This window comes from Miscanthus floridulus, unplaced genomic scaffold (assembly GCF_019320115.1).
Source record: "Miscanthus floridulus cultivar M001 unplaced genomic scaffold, ASM1932011v1 os_2788, whole genome shotgun sequence".
NCBI classification, from domain to species: Eukaryota; Viridiplantae; Streptophyta; class Magnoliopsida; order Poales; family Poaceae; genus Miscanthus; species Miscanthus floridulus.
Genome location: NW_027098511.1, coordinates 4,321 through 29,129, shown reverse-complemented (window position 1 = coordinate 29,129; position 24,809 = coordinate 4,321). Strand labels below are relative to the sequence as shown.

The 24,809-nt window shown below is 46.0% G+C and overlaps 1 protein-coding gene across 1 annotated transcript; it reads right to left on the bottom strand.

The window, feature by feature from the left end:
* Positions 1-3,708: 3,708 nt before the first annotated feature.
* On the bottom strand, positions 3,709-4,098 carry LOC136535426 (uncharacterized). The gene has a single exon (XM_066527693.1). The coding sequence runs from the start codon at positions 4,096-4,098 to the stop codon at positions 3,709-3,711; it is 390 nt and encodes a 129-aa protein (XP_066383790.1).
* Positions 4,099-24,809: the final 20,711 nt, after the last annotated feature.

Genomic DNA, 24,809 nt, shown 5'->3' with positions numbered 1-24,809 from the left:
TCCCAGCCAGCCTCATCCTCACCTCCCCGCTCCACGCTGCCTCCCCTACATCGCCTTCTTGGTCATGCAGCCGCCTACAACTTGGGATGTCGAAGCCGCTACCGCTACGGGCCATCTGCCTCCGTGGCCGACAACCTACAGACCACTGCTGGCCGGGCTGTGCCCCTTGGCAAGTGTGCCTAGTCGCAGGGAAGCTATGCTACCACTTACCCTCTACCGTCAGTGGTCACCTCGCCAGACTTTAGGCCTCCCCGACCAGGCTCTGCTCTGCTTTGTGTCGAGAGAAGAAGAAGGGTGAAAATGGAATAGAAACTCTTCTCCTCCTCCTGATGACAAATGCCTAGAGGACAAAGGGTTTACATTTGTGGGCTTAGATGATTTGTGAGATCTACAGGGTTCCTGATGCAAATGTGTTTTTCTTTTTCTCTTTTCCTTTATTGCATTTAATCGGCTAAAACTCTAGAAAATTATAGTAAATCAAAGAAAAATCATAAAATAGCAAATGAAGATGTTTTTGGGAATCCTTGTGAATAGATCTATGCAGCAGAGTCAAAATATGATATGCTTTAGTAGAAAGTTTTTGCTATAAGATTTCATCTATGTTAATTAGGGTTTTCTATGTCTAAATTGATATCTATAGTTGTGGTGCTCTAAATGATGTGAATTTTTTATGGTTGTTAACTTGTGCTATGGTAAAAAATTTATGCTCATTGGATGCAATATGGTTGATGAGTGGAGGAGAAGTATATTGGGTACCGATCTACAAGAATAAAGGGATATTCAAAAGTTGTACTAATTACCGGGGAATTAAGTTGATGAGTTCATACTATGAAGCTATGGGAGAGAGTTATCGAGCATCGCTTGAGAGCAATACGTGGGTCTCTATGAACCAATTTTGGTTTCATGCCCGGAAGGTCAACCATGGAAGCCATTTCTAATAAGACAAGTTATGGAGCGGTATAGGGAGAAGAAGGACATACACATGGTTTTTATTGACTTGGAGAAGGCTTATGATAAAATACCAAGGAATGTTTATGTGGTGGGCTTTGGACAAACATAAAGTCCCAACGAAGTATGTTGGGCTCATTAAGGACATGTACAACAATGTTGTGACTAGAGTTCAAACAAGTGATGGAGACACGGATGACTTCCCGATTAGGATAGGACTACATCAAGGGTCAGCTTTGAGCCCTTATTTGTTTGCCTTAGTAATGGATGAGGTCACAAGGGACATACAAGGGGACATCCCTTAGTGTATGCTTTTCGTGGATGATGTAGTGCTAGTTGATGAAAGTCGAACAGGAGTGAATCAGAAACTAGAGTTATGGTGGGAGACTTTGGAGTCCAAAGGTTTTAGACTCAGTAGAACTAAAACTGAGTATATGAGATGTGACTTTGGCACTACTATTCGGGAGGAGGAAGATATTAGTTTGGAAGGTCAAGTAGTGCCTAGGAAGGATACCTTTCAATATTTAGGATCAATGCTACAAGAGACGGGGATATTGATGAAGATGTTAGCCATATAATCAAAGCAGGATGGATGAAGTGGCGACATGCATCTGGTGTCCTATGTGACAAAAGGGTACCACAGAAGCTAAAAGGCAAGTTTTATAGGATGGCGATTAGACCTGCTATGTTGTATGGTGCAGAATGTTGGCCTACCAAAAGACGACATGTTCAACAGATAAGTGTCGCGGAAATGCGTATGTTGCGTTGGATTTGCGGTCATACGAGAAGGGATCGAGTTCGGAACGATGATATACGTGATAGATTAGGGGTAGCACCAATTGAAGAGAAGCTTGTCCAACACCGGTTGAGATGGTTTGGATATGTCCAACGGAGGCCTCCAGAGGCACCGGTGCATAGTGGAATCCTAGGCCAGGATAGTAACATGAAGAGAGGCAGAGGAAGACCGAAGTTGACTTGGGTAGAGGCAATAAAAGGAGACTTGAAAGGATGGAATATACCCAAAGACTTAGCCTTAGATAGGAGTGCTTAGAAGACAGCTATTCACGTGCCTAAACCTTGATTGCTTCTGCTGGGTTTCAACTCTAGCCTACCCCAACTTGATTAAGACTTAAAGGCTTTGTTGTTGTTGTTGTTGTGGATGCAGTATGGTTGAGTTATTGATTTAACTTGCTTAGTGCTTGATAAATGATTTTAAATGATCTATAATTATTATGAAGGTGTAAAAATGGAAAATATGGTACCACTAGCTTTTGTATGATGTTGTGCTACCATAATAACATATAATATGGCCATGCGTTTGCAGAAAATATTGAGTTTCATATTTATCTTGTTCTTACATGTCCATTGATAATTAAGATTAGTCTTTTTTAGAGTAATTAAATTATAAAACCTGAGCATATGAAATTTGTGTAGTAGCCATGTTTGGATAACATCTATCACTCATAAAAGTCTCAGCCCCAAACTAGTTGTTCTTGTATAGCACTAAAAATAATATATATGTTGCATTATATAAGTAGAGGATGAAAGTTTGTTAATAGATGCATGTGTTTATGCCACATAATACTTTTAATAATTGGTTCTAAGTAATGTGATTGCTTGGTTATGATTAGGTGCTGCATATATAGCAACAAAATATTAGTTGTTAACAACATAAATGATAAATGCATATAGTTGTATCTCTGTTGTTGTGGCTGCTAGAGTAGTTAGCAGTGTGGTGATGATTTCATGACCGAAATGATGTTTTATGTAGATATGTTGAATACCAAAGTTGTAGATAATGTCCTTATCTTTCTTGTCCTAAAAGTTTATGATTTGAGGCCTGATGGTTTAGGAGTTATAGATTTGAGAAGTTTGCTGTTAGGTTTTGTATGTCCTCTAAACAGATCTGAATGATTATGTTGTTTGGCTTATTTAAACATGGAATATTGTATTGGTGATAATAGAAGAGTTGTAGTTATTTTGTTAATATTTCCAAAATGTCTAAGAGAACCACTTTTGCTGGCCTAGAACTCTGGTTATAGCTGTTCAAAGTGGAATGGTAGGTTCTGTCCAAATCTGGAGAGAGATGTCTTCATTGGGTTGTTTAACCTTGTTAGCTATAGAATCATCTTAAAATGATAATAAGAAAGTTATAGATAACTTAATAATATTTCCATAAAGTTAAGAATGTTGTTTGCTGAATGTCTAGAACTACAGATATACATTTTTGAAGTTCATGTTAGTTTTCTATCCTAGTTTGTGTAGATCTACTTGTTAGTGTTTTTGAACCTTGTTAATCTTTGAATCTGCTCTAGGTGTAAATAACAAAGTTGTAGACAATTTCCTAAGATTTCTAGAAAGTCTAGGATCACCTTTGTTTGATGCCTATAACTCAAGTTATGGTTGAAACAATTGCCTTCTGTGTTGCTATCTAGGTCGGCGAGGGAGGTTGGCAGGCGGGCCTTGGCTTGGGAGGCGTTACTTCTGGGCGGATGGCTCGGTGATGGCCTTCCCTCATGGTGAAAGGTCAAAACTCACCTCGATCATGTCAGCCCCTTCTAGGGAGCCGAGCGCCTGGATGGAGGGGCCAATCTAGCCACCGCTGCCGCCAGAGGTCTTGACCGCCTTGCCGATGCTCGGTTGATCGAGCACCACCGCCATCTTGGTCGCTTCCTCCACCAGCGCCCTTCCTGTGTTGTGGCCAGGGCCATCGGGAGCACGGGGGGCAATGAGCGAGGTTGCTTGGACAACACAGTCTTGCTAGCAACAGTAGGCTTGCTCAAAGCTGCCCTCAACGGTGATGACCCCCTTCGGGCCAGGCATCTTGAGCTTGAGGTAGGTGTAATTGGGGACGATCATAAACTTGGTGAAGCATGGTTGATTGAGGAGGGCATGGTAGAAATCGGGGAAGTCAATGACCTTGAAGGTGAGTGGCTCCTCGAGGAAGTTGTTTGGCTGGCCAAAGGTGTCGTTGAGCCAGATGTGCCCAAGGGGCATGGCTTCCTTCCCCAGTACAATCCCATAGAATGGCACCTTGCTAGGGCACAGGCTGCTTTGAGGGATGCTCATCTTGTCGAGGGTGCTGGCGTAGAGTATGTTGAGGCCACTACCCCTATCCATTAGCACCTTGGTGAGGCATGTGGTGCCCATGATCGGGCTGACCACGAGCGGGTAGCGCCCCAGATGAGGGAGTCAATCGGGATGGTCTTGTTGGTCGAAGGTGATGGCCATCTAGGACCATCGGAGCCACGTCGAGGCGGTGATGGTGTGGACATCATTCACCTTGTACTCGGTGATGCGGTGCTATCGGTGGGATTCATATGCCTAGGAGCCCCCAAAGATCATGAGGTAGCACTCGGCCTCGGGGAACTCATTGTCTTCCTCCTAGGCGTCGTCCATCGGGTCGCTGGCCTTTAATGTAGGCTTCTAGGCCTTGCCCTATTGGCCGATGGTTCTATGGATGTAGCCCTTAATGGTGGCGTAGTCCTTGAGAAGATGATTCGCTTTCCCCCATTGAATAGGCAGGGGGACTCGAGTGCCTTCTCAAAGTGTTTCGAGCATGCAGCACACCCGTGGGGCTGAGGTATGGCGGCGTGGTCGGCCACGATGACCATCTCCTCCCTGAGGCGCTTCCAGTCATTGTTCCACCTGTCCTAGTGTCACTGGGATGAGGTGGGTGTCATCATTATTGAGAGGGTGTGGGGCTTGTTGCCATGCAAAGTCCTACCTTTGGTGCTCAAGCTCTGCCTCAGTGGATTCTAGGCCCACCTACCGAGCGCGCAAGCGGTCCCCCTTCTCCTGAAGGTAGGCCATGTGGCTATGGGGACTCTAGTCTGGCGGTGTGAGCCTAGGTGCTTCCTCAGCAAGATCATCGCCATTGAAGTGGTAGTACATGCGCTGCAGGGCATCGTAGTTGTTGTCATTGGAGTTGTACTCCTGTCCGTTCTCTGAGAGGAACTTGAGGAAGGCGTGGAGCAAGGAGACATCAGTCCCTACTATGCTAGAGAGGATGATGCATCATAGTGCCTTGCGACTGATGAGGTGCTCTAGTTCTAGCTAGAAGGACGCTGCCGCATTCTGTATACCAAAAGGAAGGTCTGGGATGTAGTACCAGAAGCGATCATGCGGTAGGAGTACCTCACCAGTGGTGATCTATTGGCCAGCATGTAGAACATCAAGCGGTGGTCTAACACAATGGGGTTCAGGCCTAGACCGTGCTGGATCTGACGCTCTAGAACCTCGAGATCTGGTCAAAAGAGCCCTAGCAGAGGGGGCGACACTGGGGGCTCGTTGCCCACTAGCATAGCCCCATAGAGTGGATGAAGCTCGCCGTAGTAGTTGGCGATGTAGGCCAGGCTCCCAAAGTTGAGGACCTGGCCTAGAGCGAAGGCGCTAGCTATGATGGAGAACTCACCAGGGAAGCAGACACCGCCGTCTGGGGTGGTGCCGCTTGCTTTAGCGATGGAGGTAGGTGGCTCTAGCCACCGTAGAGCCATAATCGGATAATGCCCCCTACCTAGTGCACCAATTGTCATGGGGTCAAAACCATGGCAAGCATGTTGTTCAAGTCGGTGTTAGAGTATGGGGTCTCTGGTGGCTCGGGTGGACTCAGGAACATAAGAATCATGCTGAGAAGACACAATGGTTTATCCTAGTTTTTGCCAATTTGGTCCCTACGTCCAACAGCTAATGATCCTTATACTCAAGAGCACCCAAAATCTATGGGGTTACAACAAAGTGTAATGGAAGAAGATTTGGTATAGGAGTTAGCTCAGTGCTAATCCTAAGGTTGCCTCGCACCAGTGGAGTCTCCCCCTCATTGGAGACAAAGGAGATGATGAGACACGATGGAGGAGGGGCTCTCGGTGCCCCTCTCTAGGTTGCCTTGCTCTCGGAGCAGAGTGGAGGTAGATGGAATGGAATGGAGTGTCTGGTGATCGAATCGGGATCCTCCCCATCTAGGTCCAACCTTATCCCTTATATAATGAGATAGGTTAGGTACAAGGCAGGTTGGGGGTTCTAGTCTATGGTCTACATGCGCCGGAGTCTAGGAGGAGCTTGCAGCGATGCGCCATGGACAGTCAGGTGTCTTAGAGCCGAAGAAGCCTGGGCGTCGTTTGACTGCTCTATTCTGACACTCTGCATGTTAGACGATGTCGGCTTGGACCGGCCTCCCCAAGGTGAGACCTTCTAGAGTCTTCTTGGTGGTGAAGGAGGTCGGCTCTAGGGGCTAACTTGCGGTCTTGGAAGCCCCCGAGCCCTCAAAGGCTGTGCGAATCTTTGTCTTCTTGTGTCATGCCCCGGACGTGACCTTATTGGTGGAGCAGTTGGCAGGGGCACGCCTAGGGAGCGACCTAGGAAGCCCCTGGGCTTTGATAGTCTAGGACTTGTCTTCTTGTGCCTGGGCCTTAACTGGCATCATTAGCCGGGCAGCAGCCAAGGAACGAGCTCGGTCGTGCTGTAGATCAGGAGCCCAAGGCTCGAGGAAGCCCCCGAGCCCTAGGTGGAAGCTACCATCGAGTTAGGCTTAGCCGAGCCTCTTTGCTATAGGGTGTGTGCGAGTGTGCCTAATGGGCATAGCCCCTAAGCCGCCAAGCGATCCTAAAGGGGTCAGTCAGGGCATCTTCTTCATTTAGGAACCATTGGACCCAAGGGTTAACATACCTATATGTTAGGATCTCGCCAAGCACCATCAAGCTTCTTGAGAAGGAGAAGTGCTTTCCAGTGGGGAAGGCTCAGGTTCCTCGTGGTGAGATAGTTCCGTAGTCGGAGCCTAATGAGGCTGTTGTTTTCATGGATTTCTTTTCTTGCGGCCTTTGCATTCCTCTAGTTTACTTCCTCTGCATTGTCCTTGAGACATTCAAGGTACAACTCCATCACCTTACCCCTAATGGAATTCTTACTTTGAGCAAGTTCTGCTATCCCTACGAGACCTATGCTGCTCCCCCCGATATGGACACTTTTTATGCTTATTATGAGATCCAGTGCCATCTATTGACACCTGTGGTGGCACATAGAGATAAAATCCATAAGCACATGGGTATCAAAGTAGTTTTCACGCAAAGTATTATCGAGTATCGTATCCATGGGGAAATGTGTGTGTGTTGTCTAACAACTAGTTTGTCTAGGGATAGCAATCAAGGTTTAAGGTATAAGTAGAGAGGATTCCTATAGTTATGACCCTATACAAATCAAGGCTTATGTTTCTAGTGTTTACTTTGGGATGCCGCTGAGACGGTAAAGCACCGCTAATAGATAACTCTATCAACACGACTATGGTCCTACTAATTTAAGAACCTGCTCAATTTGACATGGACTACAAAGGATAGATGGGGTTGTCACCTCCCGCTGCTACCACACAGCCAAGAAGCAGGGAGCAAACACAAGTAGCCGATAGCCTATGCATCACTCTTATGCTAATGATTACTACTCTAATCTAGAGGCCTAACAAGGATTAGAGCACTCAAAAGAACACAAAACTTAGTTGAAATAGAAATCAATTACCAGAAGTATCTCAGATCTAGACTTGGAGAAGTCTAGATTCACCAAAGTACAAGCCATAGAGGTAGCACCAATAGGCCGGTACTTCCTCCAAACTCTTTCGTCACTCTCTAACTTAATATTTTAATTTATAAGACTAGATCCTATAGAGGACTAATCTTCTCTTGATGCCTTGATCCTGAGATGCGGATATGAATTAGGGTTTCAGGATGGCTCTAGGGAGGGGGTAGGGGCTGCTATATATGGGTGCACCTAGCACCCTCCCTCTCTTAGTTAGCCTTATTGGTACTAAACTTTCCACCATATCTCATTAAAATGCACATGGCCTTTATGGGCCAAATTCTAAATTGGGCCCAATTAATCCCGCAGCTCATGATGTGGAGTTTTTTTTATTTGCAAAATTTATAGTTTTTCATTCTGGGCTCCAAATATAGCAAATAATATATCCATTTCGATTAGCTCGACGAGCTCTTCGCAATGGTGCACTCCAATTCACCATTTGAGATAATTTTTTTTTGAAAAAATAAATATCCTGTGAGACAAGTGAGAGCACCAAAACTCGTGGAACTTGTTAGAATGAAACCCTATAACTATGTTTGGTGATGGAATTAAGTATATATGCAAGTTATTTTGATGGTTTATAATTGGTGTTAATGACCATCAACACCAGCCAAAGAAGGCGAAGGTTGATGGGGTGAAGGTTGAGTACCAGTTTGCGAGTTGCGCCTTTATGGCAAAGAGGGCGCAAAAGGATGGTGGCTTGGGAATATCTTTCGCCTAGAAAAATAAGTGGGAGAAGGATTGGGCTTGATATTGGTTTTATGTTCAAACCCCTGGTGTTACACCCAAGATTGAGCCGATGATCAAGAAATATCCTTTTGCTTCCACCATGGGGAGATGAGGCCTGCTACTCGAGTCAGGCCTTCGGCTGAAATTGATGCTAACCAGGCAGCTTGTGATGGTGCCTTCGCGAAGGCTTGCCTTTTCTTTGGGGGCAATGATCTTGTAGAGGAAATGGTGGTCTCCAACTTTTGGCCCCTAGGGAAGTATTGTCTGGAAATGAAGTTGTTGAAGATGAAGCTTCTAGTCTTCGGCAGCGAGGAGGGCGAGTTCGTTCCCTACTTTAATCTCGAACATGCCAAAGATGAAACGGATGAAGAGTTTGTGAGTACCATGGAGAAGTCCATTTCTATGATTATTGGGGAGATCTCCAATAAGGAGTACTTGTCCCTCCATGTTATTGGTGGGACTATGCCCTAGCTGAACCAGATCGTAAGGTTCCCAAAAGGTGCTAAAGTCCATTAAGGATAAAGTGGCGATGGCCGCTAAGTCAACCGCTCTGCCCCTCGCTATGGCATCGGCTAAGTCAAAGAAGAGAAAGGGTGGTGTTAGAGATATGGGCCTAGGGTACTGTTGTTATTTCTTAAAGCAAAAAAAGAAATAATCCATAAGCGCATGAAATTACTAGTGTAGCATTTCACCTAGAATTATCTAGGGTATCATATTTCCACAAGGAACAGAGGTACTCTTCTAGCTAGTTCATCCAAGGACAACACAAGGGTAGAGTTCATAGAGGTTGAGATGGATTCTAAGGTTCTAGGGTCTAAGGATAGATAAACTCTACTTCTACTTGCTTGCTTTGGGCACAGGTGAATACTTGGTCTGCCAAGAATTGTTAGCCTGTAGCTCTACATAAAACCCGGATGTGGGGGATTACAAGGGATGGACAGGGCTGTCACCACCTACTGCTTGCCCCTCTACCGTGGGGAATGAGGCAAATGAAGGTAGCTTCTAGCCTAGACACCACGTCTACTCTATCGACTACTACTCTAGCATACTAGTAAGGGTTATGCGTCTTTATCAAGGCCCTTCTACTAGAGCATCCGCCGTGGGGACAGACGATGTGTAACAACCCAGGTTTTTGTGCAACCAAAAATATGAACTTTTTAAAAATTTTCTAGCAATGTGTGAAGCATGTAGTCACTAGGTCAAACCTAAGTCAAACTTTTCCCTTCCCCACCTAACTTTAGGAATCCCAATTTCAAAAACATTTTTGCCACAAGCCACTTATCATGGTGTTGACCAAGTCAACAACATGACAAGAGGTATATTCAAAACAAAATATTTTTAGAGTCAAATAAACATTGGTTCCGCTCGAATTCAACCTGTTAACTCTCACATGATTTTGATTTATATCTAAAACAAAAACCCTAACTCTATTCCCTCCCCTCGCTTCAAAGAGACTTTGCAATATAACTTGATGCACTCATATAACTTAGTTGCATATTTGAGTGCCTTGAGTTGGTTCTTCGTTGGGAGTTTATTATTTGATTGTAGGGTTAAATTAGCAAGTTCTTTGGACCTTTTCCCATGGCAAGAATTAGAGAAAATTGCAAATAGAAAGCCCCTTCCTTCCAACCAGGCCAATAGGCCTTAGTCGTCTCAGCCTGACCCTCCTTTTCCCTCCTTCCACGCTGGCCCACGCACCTAGTCCTAGCCTAGCTACGCTGGCCTCCACCTCCCCCTCTTAGCCTAGGTCACTTCCTCCCCGCTGCCTTCTCCTATCGGCCCACCTATGCCTGTCCCTGTCCCAAGTAGCCGTGGGCCTAGCCCTAAGCCCAAGTGCTGCACCCCTACAACCAAACCCTAGTGTGGAGATGCTCTTAGGTGGCCGACGCCACCAGAGCCACTCCCCTTGGGCCTTTCTCGATGTTAGCAAGTAACACCTCTGGTGTTTTAAACCCTAAAATATGCCATGTCATCATATGCATTGCACATCATTTTGGTGTTAGTAAAAACTTTGATATGCATTCACTAAAACAAATTTATTTTTATGGTTATATGTGTTGACTTGTATGGATGAATCAAATTCAAAACTTTTGTATTGAATTGGATTCCGAAAACCCTAGTTTCCAGCATTTAATTCTACCCTGGAAAACCTAATTCAAAATCTAAGTACATTTTGGGGTTGAGCCTAAAAGGAAAAGTGTAGAGCTTGTCAAGGTGTACAAATTTGGTTGTTGGAGTTTTCAAAATTGTTATATAAAATTTGAAGTAATTTGAAAAGGCGATAAGTTCTTAAAGTGTCCTCTTTTGATTTTAATGTTACATTTTAAAATGTAGACATAATTTGAGTATGGTCGTTAAAGCAAAGTTGTAGAACTTTGAATTTGGAGCAACTTTTATTTTTGGAGATTTTTGAGTTACCATACAAATTTGAGAGTAATTTGAAAAATGGATCGAGTGGCAATTCGGTAAATATTGTGAACAGTGCTAGCGGGCGACACCTCACCGTCGGTGATCTTTCGACGGCTTCCAGTCGCGCCCGTGGCCACCTCCGACTTTGCGCTGGCATGGAGAAGTTACTGCGTGTTGTCTCTGTGTCCTTGGCCGCGCTATAAAGCTGAGACGACGTCGCGTTCTCCTCCGTTCCTTTCCCCTGTTTTTCCCGACGTCGCCGCTCAGCTCCGTCGAGCTCGTGCCGTCGCCGTAGCATCCACCTAGTCGTAGCAAAGCCAGTCATAGCTCCGCCTACTCCTTGCGAACCTAGCTGACCAGTTCTAAGCGCCTGATTTCACCGTGATATGCTACTCGCCGTCGTTCTTCCTCGCGGCTAGCATCGTCGCCGTCGAGCTTGCGTCATCGTGGCCATCACTCTACGATGCGTCTCTGTCCTTGTTAAGCATGGTTCCATCTTCTCTATGTTGCCGTGATGCTCTATGTCTTGTTGGTTGATCCATACGTCCACCGCAGCCACCGGAACGCCGCCATCGACACCAGCTGAACCGCCGTACTGGACTTGATCGACAACAAGCTTTTCTGTTGCTCCTCCGGTTCAGCCATCATCTCGAGCGTGTTTGGGGTGAGCTTCTGAGTCCTCCCAAGCTTTTTGTTTAACCACTACCGGCCTCACTTCGCCGGCGTAACATAGCCATGCCGCCATGGCCGCCATGGCCAGCGTCGAGATCGAACCAAGCCATTTTTAGTTTAGCTAGTACCCCCAATGGGTGCGCCTTGTTGTGGGGGACATGTTAGTGCCTTGGCCGTCAGCGAGAAATCACCGGTCAGCGAGCTTCGCTGCCGTGGTCAGCGTGGGGCACTGTGCCCACAAGGGTGACCCACCTGTCAGTGACGGTTTGAATTAGAAATGGAAATTTTTCTTTTTCAGAAAATAATGAATAGTGTAATTTTTTTTATTTTGTATAGAATTAAATAGAGCTCCAAAAGTTATGAAAATTTTTGTGTGACCTCTATGAGATGTAAACTATTTAGGAAAAATATTAAATGTTACTTTTCAGTATATTTTGAATGTGATAAAAATTACTCAAATTAATTAATAAATGGGTTTCCATGATTTTTCTAGGCTTTAATAATTATCCAAAAATTATGAAAATTGTTTTTTCCACTTAGTTATCATGTGTGAGTCTTCACAAAATTTTTTAGCTCATTTGGAGAAAATTAATTTATTTCATAATTATTAATCTGTTATTAATTAATAAAAACAAATAGTAAACCCTAATGACTTAGGTTTTGTTTGAATTTTTGGATTGCGTGATGACCTTGGGTCATTAGCATATAATGATCCTTGGCAATTAAAGTAAGTGTTTGAGTTTATGAAAAGGGTTATTCAGTTGTTGGTTTGCAACTGTACCGCGAAGGAAAGTTGTATTCAAATTATTAACTTTTGCATCCATCGTCAAGCATCATGTTTTATATCATGCATCATATTAAACATGGCATTATTACTACGTGTAGTGAACGAAAGTGAGAACGTGGTAGTCAACCAAGTTGTTGAGGAAGTTAATCCACCTGTTAAGGTCGGGTTTGATATTTGTGGAACATCCCCGGAACCTGACTTTTCCGATAATCAAGGCAAGCCCCGGATGCATTTAAACCTACCTTGTGTTTTATAAATTTATATCGCTTTTGCTTTTAAATACTGCATTAAGTGATTAGGAGTTGAGTGAAAACCTAATTGGTGCATTACCAACCTTGTTTTTCCATATCAACCTTGTTACCTGTTTCAATCCGAGAATGCTTAATTATGCTTAGCCATGCTTAGAACGATAAAAGTCAAGTGATTACCGATCACCTATGAGATATAAATGGTTTCTTGGATACGACTGGTTATTTATGTTATCATGAGATCTGAGCATGTGGAGTAATAAATCTAGACCAGGCGGACTCAGTGTATGAGAGCCACAAGACATGGATGTCTTATGAGCGGGTTCTTTCCGCCTATGTTGATTAAGAACCGTATGTTGTTGAATTGCATGAGGTGAGACTTTGTAGTACTAGCCACATACTTCGGTAAGCCTTAACTCAGCTATTCTATTATGAGAATGGCTACTCGTGCACTGGGAGTGGAGAGATGGTGGGAGTAGCATGTACCCACGTGGCAATGGGCTGGATTGGTGGAGTACTATGCTCTCGGGTGGCGTGGACTCGTTCTTGTTTTAGAGGATCTGAGGGTGGGTTGGTATATGTAGGTCAGGGACTTGCATATGTCATGTGGATGGGAATCCCCAGCTGGGTTATAATCGGTTTGAATCGTCATTGCTCCTCGGTTATGGAGACTCAACTCACTGTTCATCATCGTAGTTAATAAATGAAACTGGAGAAAGTTTTGAGAAAAAGTTTGATATGAAGGTCATGATCTCAATACGGATCATGGCAGATTCATATGTGATTTTGATAAGGATTAAATGTTGAAAGAAAGAATCTTTTTAAAGAGCTTTTACACAAAAGAACCTTGTTTATTGCTAAAGCCTTACCTTGAATCCCCAAGCCTGCATTCCTGAGTCTTATCTATTGTTACTTCGGTTAAGTCTTGTTGAGTACCTTTGTACTCAGGGTTTGTTAAACCCTTGTTGTAGGTGAGCCTCATGCATAGATCTGTCTTGGATCGTGCTACATGACGGTTATTCAAATCAATGATGCCGAGTAAATGTGTGGCCCTTGGGCAGGGCACTTTCTTTGTGTGTTATGTTTATGTTACTAATGCCACTCCACTACTATGGTTTGTAATAATAATCGTACTTAGTTTGTAGGTTTGAAACAACTGTTTTGTAAACTAAGTTACTATAAGACTTTTGCTATTTCACTCTGATGTAAATTAATGAATAAACTGTTGTAATACTGCAATGACTCTGTAATGGATCCTGTTCAAAAAAATCATGGATGATTTGGGGTTCTCCGAGGACACCCGACAGTCTTCTTAAGTTATTGGGAATATATGCATAGTCATCAGAGGTCATTGGACAGTGACAGGTGCATGTGGGCCCTATAATTTAGGAGGTTCTACCACATCGCTCCACCTGCCCGTACCTCATGATGCTCGACATGTGGACAAGGAGTATGGACGCTGAGGCATCCCACTATCGATGCCATGTGAACCGTAGCCGTGCATGCCCTTAAATAGTGCCACAACCACTGCCCTCAGCCTGTCCCTATACCTGCCACTACCACTGCTTCCCTCCTCTTCCTTCTAGCCACCACTAACTCTAGGAGCTGCAGCCACCGCCCATTGTCCTTGCTAACCCAACAGCGCTCAACGCTGTTCGTTCCTACGGGCCGACACACTGGTGGTGGTGAGCACCCCATGGACCTCGATGAGCTATGCCCCTATTCAGCCATGCTGGAGCTATGTCGACCTCAAGCTATGCCCCGACCTTACCCAGCTAGCTATGGAGCGGCCATGTCCATGGTGCTAGGAGCCGCTACCTTGAGCCTCTGCCTCACCCTCGTTCCTCGATGAAGCCCTGATGTGCCATGATGACATCGACCCAGAGTCGACCCTAGCCAGCACAGCCTGCCTCACGGACATCGTCGACCAAGATGAAGCCGCCACCACTCTACCTATGGACTCAGCCTCCGCACCAACCACACCCGCATCGAGGCCATTGGTGCCCTACCTTGCCATCATGTCATGCCATGCCGACAACCCTGCTTCGACCTGTGACCCTAAGTAGCTCGTCGTTGGCTCCCTACTACATGTCATTCTAGAGACCAAGCTCCACCACCTCCCTGAGCTTGCACCAAGCCAAGGCACCAAGGCCACACATTGCTACTCCATGACCACATCGGAATCACTGGATGCTGTTGCTACCGTTGGAATGAACCTCGGTGGGCTCCTCCAACAACAACACCATCATGATAGTCTCACCACATAGCCATGGGTGAGCACCCTAGCCAAGCTCCCTCCTTTCTATACCAATTGTTGTTCTGAACCCTTTTGCCTTTGCCATGGACCGATCGGTGACCACCACTGTGATGTCGGCATCGCCTTGGCCAAGAACTGAAGCTGACGAATGAAGCGTAGACATGTCTTTGCCCATGCCATGACCAACCACTACTTTTCCTACGGCAAGCTCCAAACCAAACCCTGTTGTGCGACTACAATGACGTAGTTGGGCTAACCACAATGAGCCCAACCCATGTCAAGCGGCCTACCATCCGCAAGCCCATGGGTGAGCCTTTCCTCAACCCAAGCCACACCTTTTTGATGCCTCCATTGCCACCATTTCCTAACCAGCCTTTGCACTACTAAAGCTGGAGCCGTAGGAGTCACCTTAGGACCTTGGAACCACTCTGAGTAGGAAGCCACCACCTAGGACCATCACTGCCTCAGCCATAATCACAACCCTACTTGTCCACAGCCTCACCACTAGTTGAAGGCGCTTACCAGACACAGCACCGTTCGAGCCCTTGGAGCTGCTACCAACCAAGACCGTGCGCCAATGATGTCGTGCGCATGCACGACAATGCCATGGCACCAAGCTCTCCCTGCACCACATCAACTGCCGCTGATGAGACCCATGGTGAGCGTCGAACCCCCAAAGGCCCTACCTTTTTGCACTACCTGTTTCGACCTTCGATGTTGGCTGCTCTGGTTTTGCCCTTGTTTCCCGATCGGGCTAAGGAAAGTGGTAGCAACCTACTCAAGCTAGCTTCAACAAGCCCTAGCGGAACTTGCTAAACCTCACACCAAGGAACACCACGTCTATGGTTCCAACTCTCCTGAATACTTCAGCGACCTGGTTACCCAGTTCATCAGGATGGTTGCCAATGACGATGAAGATATGGCTGACATACTAGAAGATTGGGAACATGCAGAGGATTAAGGGCTCATCTTTGATTTTGATCAGGATGAGTATGATTAGTTCCTCCTCAAAAATCATGAATTAGAGGAGGAACCACCCAAAGAGGAATCCACCAAACCCTTGGAGCACCCCAAATGCTACATGAGCATACAAGATCCTGAGCCACCTCAGGAGGAACTCGAGAAGCTTGAGTTTGGTGGTCCTACCCCTCATTGGGAGATGCTACCATCCCTAATGCCACCTATGAGACTAGCGACGAAGTGCGCCTCTACCTTCTTTTCTAGAATGATGATCTCAAGGCAGAGAACAACCACCTTCATCAACAGCTTGGCAAGTCTCCTGACACTCAGCAGATTCAGCCCATGAGCACCCACCCAATGGGTGGATAGAACCTGGTGGACCGCCCCTACAAGACCATCAGGTTGCTTCAATCGGCCACTAGAGTTGAGCAAATGATGCTCTTGATGACTCGACAGCCTCAACCCAATCGAGAGACTCCCAAGGTGTGCCATGAGCCCGCGCTATGTGACCAATGTCAACGCTCTCCAAGGATCAAGGGCCAACCAATGGGAGGCCCTATGGCACACTATCCCCTCAACTCGATCTACGGTTGGCCAGGGAATGGACAAGATGCCCACCTATTGATCAACATGTAGAAATAGGAATGTGGCACTCATGGCCCCACGCAGCGCTTGATAGACCCTAGGAAGTAGGCTCAACCACTAATCATACTCAGATACACTATCCTGAGGATTGTCCCAAACTCCTACAAGAAGCAGGCCTACCAGGACATGTTCAGCAGATCATGAATAGTCCATGCCAGAACTATGGCTTCGTTGTAACCCACCTCGCTAAAGATTGCGTCGCCTATCATCAGTGTGTTACTCTAGAAGCCCAAAAGCGGATGGAGCAAGATGAGTACTCAGGAGACCATGATGATGACCATGACGTCGATGCAGCTGCTAGGATCTCCATGCTCATCTTTGGTGGTCCCTAAGCGTACCAAGACTGATGGCTATAGAAGCTAACCTATAGACGGATCTATGCGACCGCACCAGCCACCCGCTATACCTATGCTGGTCTGAATGGCTGATCACCTATTATCGAACTAATCATTCAGATTTGGTGGTTGAGGTGGGTCGATTCCCTCTGGTGGTGACTGCAGTCATTGAGAATGTGAGGGTCATGAAGATTCTCATGGACAGAGGCAGCGACATCAACATCCTTTACAAGGATGCCTTCGACAAGCTCAAAGTGGACATAAGGAAGTTGCATGCATCGTAGTCTCCCTCCATGACTTCATTGTCGGGCAGCGCATCATGACCCTAGGCATGATAGACCTCTCTGTGACATTCATCGATGTGGTACACTGCCAGAAGGAGATGCTCTCCTTTGAAGTTGTCGACTTCTAGGGACCATACAATGCCATATTCAGGAGAACATGTTATGCCAAGTTCATGGCGGTCCCAAACTACACCTACCTCAAGTTGAAGATGCTAGGACCATGCATCGTGATTACATTGTCAGGAAACTTCTAGAATGAATATCAATGCGAGAGGGACATCGTTGAGTACTCGGAGGCCAACAACCTAGACTCGAGAGCTCCTAGCCTGCCCTACTCCATGTTAGGGAAGAAGCTCCTATCGATGACTCTTGGACAATAGCCCACCGCCATCCTTGACCCATTGTCCTTAGCCCCAACGTTGGCTCTGACCCCCACAACCATCGTCATCAAATCTTGAAGTGGAAGCCGACAACTCATGGTTATGTTTGCCCTTTATTTTTCTCAATTTTAGTTATCATTTAAATCTTGCAAAGAACATTTATTTGTTACATGAATAAATCATGATCTCTTGAGTACCTTATGAAGAACCTCTCTGGGTTGCTTGGGGGCTAACCTTTGCAGTCACCATGTACGCTCTTATCCAGCACGTTCATATATTACACTAACTTATCAACGCACTCAGGCACTACTATGATAACTACATACGTCGCCCACTCATACTTTCTTCTTGATCGATCAATGTCTCATAGGCCTTGAAATGGCGTGACCTAACAAGACCTTGCATTGACTCGATCAAAGTGTTTCATTCTGGTCGAATAATCACTAGGTAGTTGGTCCAAAGCTTAACTAGCATCAAATACTAAAGACAATGAGAGAAAGAGTGCATAAAATCAGGTGCAACACATTACAAGATGGCCTCAATCGCCGCCTGAATCCTCTAATGAGTCAGGTATACTGCCTTGCACTATCATGGAGAGATCCAAACCATAGATTATAGCCTTAGAAGGCTATATGGACTATTTGTTGAATCTGATGGTACAACAAGGGATCCGTGTCAATGGGTTTGCCCTGATGGAGCCGATGTTCAGGTCTGTGTAGATTGTCCCAACGGTCACTAGCGCCATGTGTGCCCCGGTGGATAAGCTATACTAGGAAACTTCCTCTAGATGCCTTGTGATCCTCCTCAGCTAGGAAACCACCTTTGATGAAGAGGCAAGCCCTCTTGGCTGAGGATAGGCCACCAGGTAGGCAACGCGGCCAGTCGTGACTACACCCCTGAGCTCATCCTCAAGGGACAACACTTGAGATACATACTTTGCCTCCATGGCCAAAAGAGTCCTTGCGTGTAGCCACTCAGCCTCAGTAGCCACAACCTCTAGGTTCGTGTAATTAGACTTATGTTCAGCAAGCTCATTCTTAAGGCGCCTTGCCTTAGTCGACTCCACTATTAACAGAAGTGTTAGTCGAAAACCCACATACAATCATGACACAATTCATTGCTAGAAAGTATAGACACCTTGGATCTACTTTTGAAGCTTCTCTATCTCTTCCTAAGCAAGCACTCACTTCTGCCTTTCCCTCCAATATGCGGAGCCCAAGGCACCAAGGGCAACCTTCTCTTGAGACATCCCAACAATGGCTTTGGCAGCGGCTAAGAAGGGAACAAAGGTTTTACAAACCTCATCAAACATGAGGGAGAATGGTCTTAGCAGGAACCCTACCTTGGGCCTCATCTTGATTGCACTTTAGAACTGCAACCTCCTTCTCCAGCTCAGCTATCCACACCTTTACGTCATCATCTAGCTGAGAAAACCAATCTCGGATGAACGCGGACTTGGCCGAAGAATTCTTCTGAAGATACTACAAGCGTGAGACAACATAAGTCTTAGCTTCATTCATAATGAATCAACCAAAGACTTGAGGGGAGACCCATCATGATCCACTGCGTGGTCCCGAGTGTAGCCCAAGGGCAACGTCCACTCGGTCCGACCACTAGGCGGATGCTCGGGGGCTAGAACTCCCAGCATGGATTATACCTCTAGGGTAGCGCTAAGGGAATCGATGGCCAAGATGCTCTTGGTCTTCATGGTGTCAGTAGGGCTTGTAGCATGGAGAACAAACTATCTGCATGCTTCACTATTTCATCCATCTCTTCAAAGCCAGAGACAAGATGACATCGTTCCTCAACATCATTGAACAAGCTCTCGTCTTTAGCGCTGAAAGCCTGCAACAACGGACCTCCCCCTACTCGTTTGGTCTGATACCCAAGAGGGACCAGGCAAATGTCATCCACCTATGGAGGAAAGTCAACCCATAGCAACACCCTCTTAAGGCTATCCTCTAGAAGAATTCCCAAGGATGACCCTGATGGGTCAAGCCCATAAACCGGCTCAATGATAGGCTCTTTTACTCGGGCACCCACACTGAGAGCCTAAGCAGGTTCACCCTACATAGGCTCCACCTAGATCATTAGAGAAACATCTTCCTAGGCATCCTTCAAATGTGGTGCACCTATGTTGAGACCAGCCATGAAATCATTAAGGCTACCAGCGACCCAAATCTTCTTTGAAATACTCAAATCCTCACTCTCGTTCGGGTGAACTCTTGGAGCTATGATCTTGCTAGTACTATCTAGCATGATTGCCTCAGGTAACCTCTCGGTTGATAAGGTCTTTGATCGAGAGCTACACCCAAAAAGCAAGCATTAGGAGCTCATCGCTCGACAAAATCATGAGATGAAGGAATTGAACTTACATGTTCAAATCCTTGGGAACATTCAGTAATGTAGGCTTCTTCAGTCACCTGCACAAGGTCCCAGAACCTTGCTAGAAGGGGACATACTCCACCTTCGGGCCAAAGTCACCAACAACCGAGACCATCCCAGTTGATGGCTTGTCTTCGGTAGGCCTAGGCGACCCTAGAGCCCTCGACACTACGAACAACTCATGGTAAGCCAAATTAACATACACCAAGGCCACAACTAGCCAAAGATGACCGATGTACCTAGCACCACCGATGCCTGTGCTTGGTGTTGTCTCTTCTTCTTCCTCTTGGGGGGCTCCATTCCCCTTATTGGTGCTTGCAGGCTCTGCTGTAGCTCTACGCCTCCTCATCTGTATGCCCGAACTTGACGCACTCACTCTGACTAGCATGGCTTGGGCAAGGAGCAAGGACAATCACACTCAACTCCTCTCATAGTGATGACATCTCACTATTACTAGTGGATGCCCCCCACACCATCAATCCTCCTCTCTTGGACCTTATCCAAAGGGGACCTAGAGCGGTAATTCCAGTGATCCTACAAAATGGAGTAAGTCATTGAACAACTGACACCTTACCGAGTTCTCATTGCCTCTTGGCTTCGAGCTTAGGGGCTCCACCAGACGGTCTTTGCCTATGAGCTAGGATTTTGTACCCAACACCTTGTTGGTAACAACAAGCACCTAAACCATGGTCATCGGCTCGATGGGCTCCGTTGATGGACTCAAAGCATTGGGAGAGTCGCACATCTAGGATGCGTGTTCCCTCAGGGGCTAGATCCACCTTCGAAAATAGGCTACTAGGCAAGCCTTACTAGTAATCCCTCTCCTTTGGTGATAATCCTGCAGGTCACTTTTGAGTTCATTCACTTCTTCTATTTTAGACTCAAGAACTTCCTCTTTCTCTGCTGCTGGTAGAGGGGGTGGGAGCTTGTGGGAAAAAGCTAGAGCCAAGTAGTTGTAAACATAAAACCACTTCTTCACCTAGTTTGGGATGTTGGAAGGGAGATTGAAGTGAAAAAAGGAGATTTATCATCCACCTTGATCCAAAGGCTGACAGCGACCTTTCGGTCCAACTAAGGAAGAACGTTGAAGCAATGGCAAAACAACACCTAGTGGGGTTCGATCCCCATGAAGTCCTCGCAATAGGAAATAAACATCACTAGAAGCAAGATCCCATTCAGGGTCAGGTGATGTATCTACACATCATGGTATTAGAGGAGATCTTGGATGAACCAGTGGATGGGCACCCCAAATCCGTGGCTAAAGAAGTTGACAAAGACTATGATCTCATTGAAATCAGGGGCGGGCACATCCTGGCCAAAGGCACACCTATAACCCAGAAGTTCCCTCGGTGCTAGGAATACCCCAACCACAAGATTCTTGATTCCTCCTTCATCGCCGTCGACACCTCCCATGGAGAACTAGGGATAGGACCTTGTCCCCCCTTGCTCTTCGAGCTCATATCTTCTTCACCTATTGACCTAATGGTTTTGGTTTTCTTGGCCAGGGTCTTTCTTGATGCCATTACTACAACTGCCGAGAGTGAGATCTAGATGTGATGACGTCTGCTAGGTAAAGGTAAGCAGAGGAGTTAGAACTACTGCTTTTGTCAGTGGCGGCAAAGGGATGGGTTGTCTCTACACTCGGCTACTTAAAAGGGGTGGCTAATTCTAGTCGAAACCCTTACGAACGTAGGACCCAAGGCCCAAAATTGCTAGTGAAACTGGGTGGACCAACATTTGGGCCCCACCAAAGCCTGGCGTAGCCCACCAAAGCGGCAGGCGCAATCGGTGGTTCTGGCATATATCCGCGAAAGCTGAGCCTTGCCATCTCTAGAGTGAGGAGGAAGTTCGGAGGGTCGCCAGTCGATCCTAAAACCTTAGGCCTCGAGGCTACATAAATCTCTTAAATGTTCAAACAGGATCGAAGTACCTTGTTTTAGCGGATGTATGCCCCTTTGTGGGAAACTAGAAAACTAGTCAGCCCTTGATTGCAACCAAAGTATGAGCTCCTAGAATCTAGGAAAAGAGTTTCATGACATCCTAGAGGTTTATGTGTTCGCTATTCGCCCAAGTGATCCTTGAGCATTCGGGATCACTGGGTTCTGGAGCCACGAACGACTACACCTGGTTAGAGTAAAATTTTAGATCAAATCACCTACATAACCCATAGTTATACTAACTACCCATTGGGTCAAGAAGGGGGCCCATAAAAATGCAAGGTCGGTTTGACTGAACAAAAATCATCAAAACACCTGATTTAATTGGGACACATGTAGCAGTGTTCAAAATCAATAAAAGCCATTCTTTTCTGATTAAACTATCACACCTTACATTATAAGATATGCAACAACCAAAATCTATCAGAAACTACTATAGTTATGATATCCTTGTGGGTGCAGGATCAACTGTGCACCCTACGATGGACACCTTGTGAAGCATAGAAGTCGGACGAAGGCACACGGTGACCTTCATGTTGCCTTCGAATCTTCATGAGTAGGGATGATGATTGGAAGATGCCTTGGGGAGCCCCACCTCATGGAGCTTCCTCTAACATCTAGGAGGAGGAGGAGCCTCGAGAGGAGGACAGCCCGCACCATCTTCTACGATGTTGAGGTGGAGCAAACAATGACAACTGGTGGCCTCAAGCCTCTGAATCATTTCACAAGATCTCCTAGGTCTAGATCTATAGGGCAAAAGGTTTCCTAGCAATTGCTGGACACCCTTTGCCCTCTAGGGTTTCCCATGGATATTCTGGCCTAGAGATCTCCTGTGCGCTGACCATCGGCGAGCCCAGCCACCGTGCCCTCAATGGCTCAGGCCACTAATGGTATTGTTCCTCCCCATCTTTGTGGAACTTCCTCTAACACCAAAGGAGAGCGACCACTACTAGGCCACCATGGAACTCGATCCTAAAAGCACCGTAGACCATGGCGCGTGGGTTGAATCACCACTCTTGCACTCAGTCTAAGGCTAGGGGATTTGGGGAAGAAAGGACGAGTGAGACTCACTAGCCTCCCTACCTTCTGCTTAAATAAGCGCTTCAAAGATGGTTGTGGGGGGTTGGTGGTTGTCATTAAAGGCAGACCCAGGCATCGAGAGAGTTCCACAAAGTAAAAGCGCGGGGAATGGAACGGTTCGAGTCCCCAGGAACCTCCATCCTTATCTTTCACAGGATTCAATGACGCGCAAACGATGCGTTCAAACGGGTGGGGGACTTCCACCCACATATTCTTTTTCCTATATTTCATGAGCACAAAAATACAGAATTAAATCATTTTAATCCTATTTTCAAAAGAGGCAAATTTTGGGGTGTTACAATTTTACCCCCTTAAGATGAATCTCGTCCCTGAGATTCAGAAGATGTCAACTAGGAGATAGGGATGCTCTGTCTTTGAATTCTTCTTTACTTTCTTGTGCAGTTTCATCTTCTTGATAAGGATCTCACTTTACTTTGCACATAATATCCTTGCTCCAAGTAACTTACCAAACTGATTTGCAAGATTCTGATAGATACTACAAACATTCCTCAAGTAACTCCAATTACTAGGCCACCTTTCCTTTTTAGTCCATACTTATTAGACATCTTTCTTCATATGTTCACCTCACAATGGAGCCTCCTTACTCTCTTGATCGGAAAGAGAATCTACCACCAATCTTCAAAACATTAATGATTATGATTAAATTGCTCGAACTTGGTATATAATTCTTAGTCCTTGCTGTCATCGAACCTTCTTAGCACAATTCTCCGTTGCTAAGGTCATCGGCCATGACTTTTGCTTCTCCAAGTGATAGCATTGTTCCAAGTCATAATCAATTTCATTCCAACAAGGATATCACAAGCTCAAGACCAACTTAGTGAAGGTGTCCTGTAGATTCTTGTGATCCTCCTAAATGTCACTTTTATGCCCCAGAAGATAACACTTACATGCTCCACAATGGATAACTCCACATAACATGTTAGGTAGTTCAACTCATGCTTCCTTAGTTGACTTAATGAACAAGCCACTACTTTTCTTCTCGTATAAGGACACATCCCACACCTTGATAGGGTGCATCACAGTGGATATAAAGTCCTTGTCCTGATTTGACAAAGCTAATACATATGTTTTACTTCAACCTCTTCTTGGATTCCTATCGACAGAATATCATCGGTAGTCCTCCGAGGGGTATCCCACGAAGGTAGATTGATCGGTAGAGGAGCGTGAGATCAAGAACAAGAAGGCAATAGAGACACACGAGTTAGATAGGTTCAAGCCGTCAGTATGACATAATACCCTACTCTTGTGGTCTATTGGTTTGTATTAGCTATCGTATGATATTGCGTGTGTTTGGAGGGGGTCCCTACCCACCTTATATAGTCTGGGGAGTAGGGTTACAAGTCAGTTAGATCTGAGAGATAACCGGAAAGTAATAACTAATTACAGGAATCTTGGGAGCATACATATCCTAACAGATCTCGTAGTATCTTTAGGATATCTTCCCGGTGTCTTGTGGGAGGCACCTAGCAGAGTCATGCCCCACAAGGCTTTGTCTTGTGGGCTGAGCCACCCCTAGGGGCACAACCCATGTGGCCTGCCAGGGGTATCTGGGGTCGTGCACCCCATAGCTAGTCCCCGAGCACCTTGTACCCATTGTGCAACGCCATCTTGAGCTCATTTGAGTCGGTGCGAATAACGCCGAGCAGTCAAACTCATGGTCCAACCACCGTGATGAATTGCCGAGCAGCGTGAACTATCGCTAAGCAGCGTTAACCGTTGCCGAGCAGCATGACCTATCACCGAGCAGTGTGACCCAAGTACGGCTTGCCATAAGGGTGTAAGAAGCTCAAGTTCAGAATCGAAAATTTCTTCGCAGTAGACCAAGTGTGCCCACTTAGAGTCCGAACAAAGTAGTAGGAGTGAATCTTCTTCTATAGGCATGTAGTCTTCTAGGAAAAATCCTGCACACTCACCACGAGGTGAAGTGTGCCCACTTAGTCCCTGAGCCTGATAGTAGATGATGTAGTCATGTGGTGCCAGGGTCAAAAACTAGAAGAATAGTAGAAAACCAACTGAGCAGGCAGCGAGTTCCCGTGCATGGCCCAAAAAGAAACAAAGCACATTCACCGCAAGGTGAAGTGTGCCCACTTAGTCCCTGAGCCTGACAGTAGGTGATGTAGTCATGTGGTGCCAGGGTCAAAAACAGAAAAACAATCAAAGACCAGCCGAGT